Raw genomic sequence first — 2,370 nt, forward strand, 5'->3', positions numbered from 1 at the left:
AAAGAAGAAAAATCTGATATTTAAATCGCTGAAGCATGAGATATTTACACAGTCGCTTAAAAAAGTAGCTTTGTCCTTTAACGACGATAAGCGCATTGTATTAAAAGACAAAATCTCTACTCTCTCGTGGGGTCATGAGTCTATTTTACTTTAAGTATTTTAATGTACCTAATTGTAATTATGTGTAAATAGTATTTAAGAAATTAGGTGCCACCGAAAGGTTTCTTGTTTATATAAATCATATTGTATTTATTATGTCTGGATCGAAACAAAAAGAAACAATAAAATGAATTCCATAATCTCTGTTTATACCCAGTGAGAAACAGTTGAGAGTTTATGTTTGTAATTTTTGTGTGTTTAGAGTAAGGTTTTGATTTATACTTAAGATTTTAGTGTAAGTTTAATCTAATAAAGTGTTTAATGTACCTTATGTTTATTGTTTTATTTAAATTACCATCCATTCTACTAAACAAGTTAAAACAAGTTTCATTTTCTTTTTGGACAAGTCGAGACATGTTATTTTAAAAGTAGGTAGATTAATTACATAGCAGTCCAACTGATACAGTTATTTGTAACATGAGCTATAAGGCGAATCCTGTATGACAAAATGAATAAGTTATACTATTGCTTATTCGTTAAATTATGCTCTGTTAGTTGGATTTCGCAAGTGTAATTAGACTCAGCAGATTTATTGTATTTTAAAATCATTAATTCATTCTGTCGTCTACTTTCATATCAACCAGTTCTACTGTCCAATTTTCAATTTACTTAATCATGTCGAGAAGGCAGCAACAATTATCTTCGCCAGAAGCTTCGGTTATCATAAATATGAGCCCAGAAATCCCTAAATATATAATTAGGCTAGAAATCTTGCGTGCGGAAGAGACAGATAGTGAAGTAAACGTGAAACTTAACTCGAAAGCTCAGTACGTTGTTCACAATGAACATGATAACATCCTATACAAGGCACTTCGGCTTATGTACCAAATGGGTGCTGAAGTGGCAGCAAGAAACGAAAGTTCAGGCAATATAGTACAGACTCATCACCAGTCGTACTCACCATCAGGTAAGCATTCATAATTTTTATTTAGTGAGTAATTAGCCGTTCTTGGTCTACAACGTGTCATCAATTTTATTTATTTAACTTATAGTAAGTGTTAGTGAGTTTTAAGTTCAAAGATGTGTTTTTGTAATAGCAACGAGTAGATATTAATTTATTTCTCTTTTGTTTCAGATAACCGGTGATTGCGCAGATTTCTGGATTGCGAAATTTACCTACTATTAATTTATCATGAAATCTTTAAGGATAGGCGAAAACCCTAATATAAACAGTTGTCTCAAAATTAAAAGAAACTCGAATAAAAATAAACCTCTTCAATCTTTTGTAATTAGAAAAGAGCTAAGAAAAGGAATTCGTCTTATCAAAATAACCATCCAGGACTTGAACGAAGAAGCATTATCATCATCCCAGACAGCAAATAGTGACAGTGTTGTGTTAAGTGCGCAGTACGTTGTCAAAGACGTTGTTGATGACATTTTCGACCAAACAGAAAGCATAGTTAACAAAATATCAAAAAAGTTGAGTAGTGATGATATATTTTACAGTTTTTAAAGGAATATTTTGTATTTTTGTTTGATATATTTACTAAACTGTATATTTTTATTAATTTGTTGTTATGAAAATAGACAACGTTGTCATCAATATGTAATAAATAATGAATTAAGAAGTAGATGTTTCATTTCATGCCTACCTTAATATCTAATATTAAATCAAACAAATCATCTTAGTCACATTTATCTTTATTGTTATAAAAATGTTTGAAAAGATACACATTATTGTCTATATACCAATTTTTTAAACATAAAACGTTCTGAAGTGCACACTGTTTTAAATGATGAACACATCTTAAGTTTTTAATAATACAGTATTTTTCATGCAATTTAATCAAACTTGGACAACCTTCCTCTCCTATGTCAACAATATTACAATCTACACACAAGTTTTTAATCCACTCAATTTTTTCTCTACCTTTAACAAATACATTTTTATTTTTTAAGTAAACTGGTATTAAACGTAGAAATTCACGATAGTCTACGAAACCTTCACTCCAAAATAGTCCTCGATACCTTTCTAACCACCTCACTTGTTTTCTTTCTTCAGTTGACAAAGTAGAGTATGCAAAGGGTGGTTTCACTAAAAAATTTTGAGTAGACACCTTTGTTGCTATTGCACACTCCTTCACAATAAAGTTATTATTAATATCTTTAAATCCTTGAAGATCAACGAAGATGATGTTTGTGTTCATGATATTTTTTTTACTATGCTGCTTAAAGGTTTGTACTCAAAAATACAATCGTTTAATATTAAAC

At 30.0% G+C, this 2,370-nt stretch overlaps 1 protein-coding gene across 1 annotated transcript; it reads left to right on the forward strand.

Annotated features, from left to right (window-relative positions):
- Window positions 1–489: 489 nt before the first annotated feature.
- Window positions 490–1,629, forward strand: LOC126369736 (uncharacterized). Its single transcript, XM_050014317.1, has 2 exons — window positions 490–1,066; window positions 1,235–1,629. Exons 1-2 carry the CDS (start codon window positions 775–777, stop codon window positions 1,243–1,245), a joined length of 303 nt encoding a protein of 100 aa, XP_049870274.1. The 5' UTR covers window positions 490–774; the 3' UTR covers window positions 1,246–1,629.
- The last annotated feature ends 741 nt before the right edge of the window (window positions 1,630–2,370 follow it).

The sequence above is a fragment of the Pectinophora gossypiella genome, chromosome 9 (genome assembly GCF_024362695.1).
Source record: "Pectinophora gossypiella chromosome 9, ilPecGoss1.1, whole genome shotgun sequence".
Lineage (NCBI taxonomy): Eukaryota > Metazoa > Arthropoda > Insecta > Lepidoptera > Gelechiidae > Pectinophora > Pectinophora gossypiella.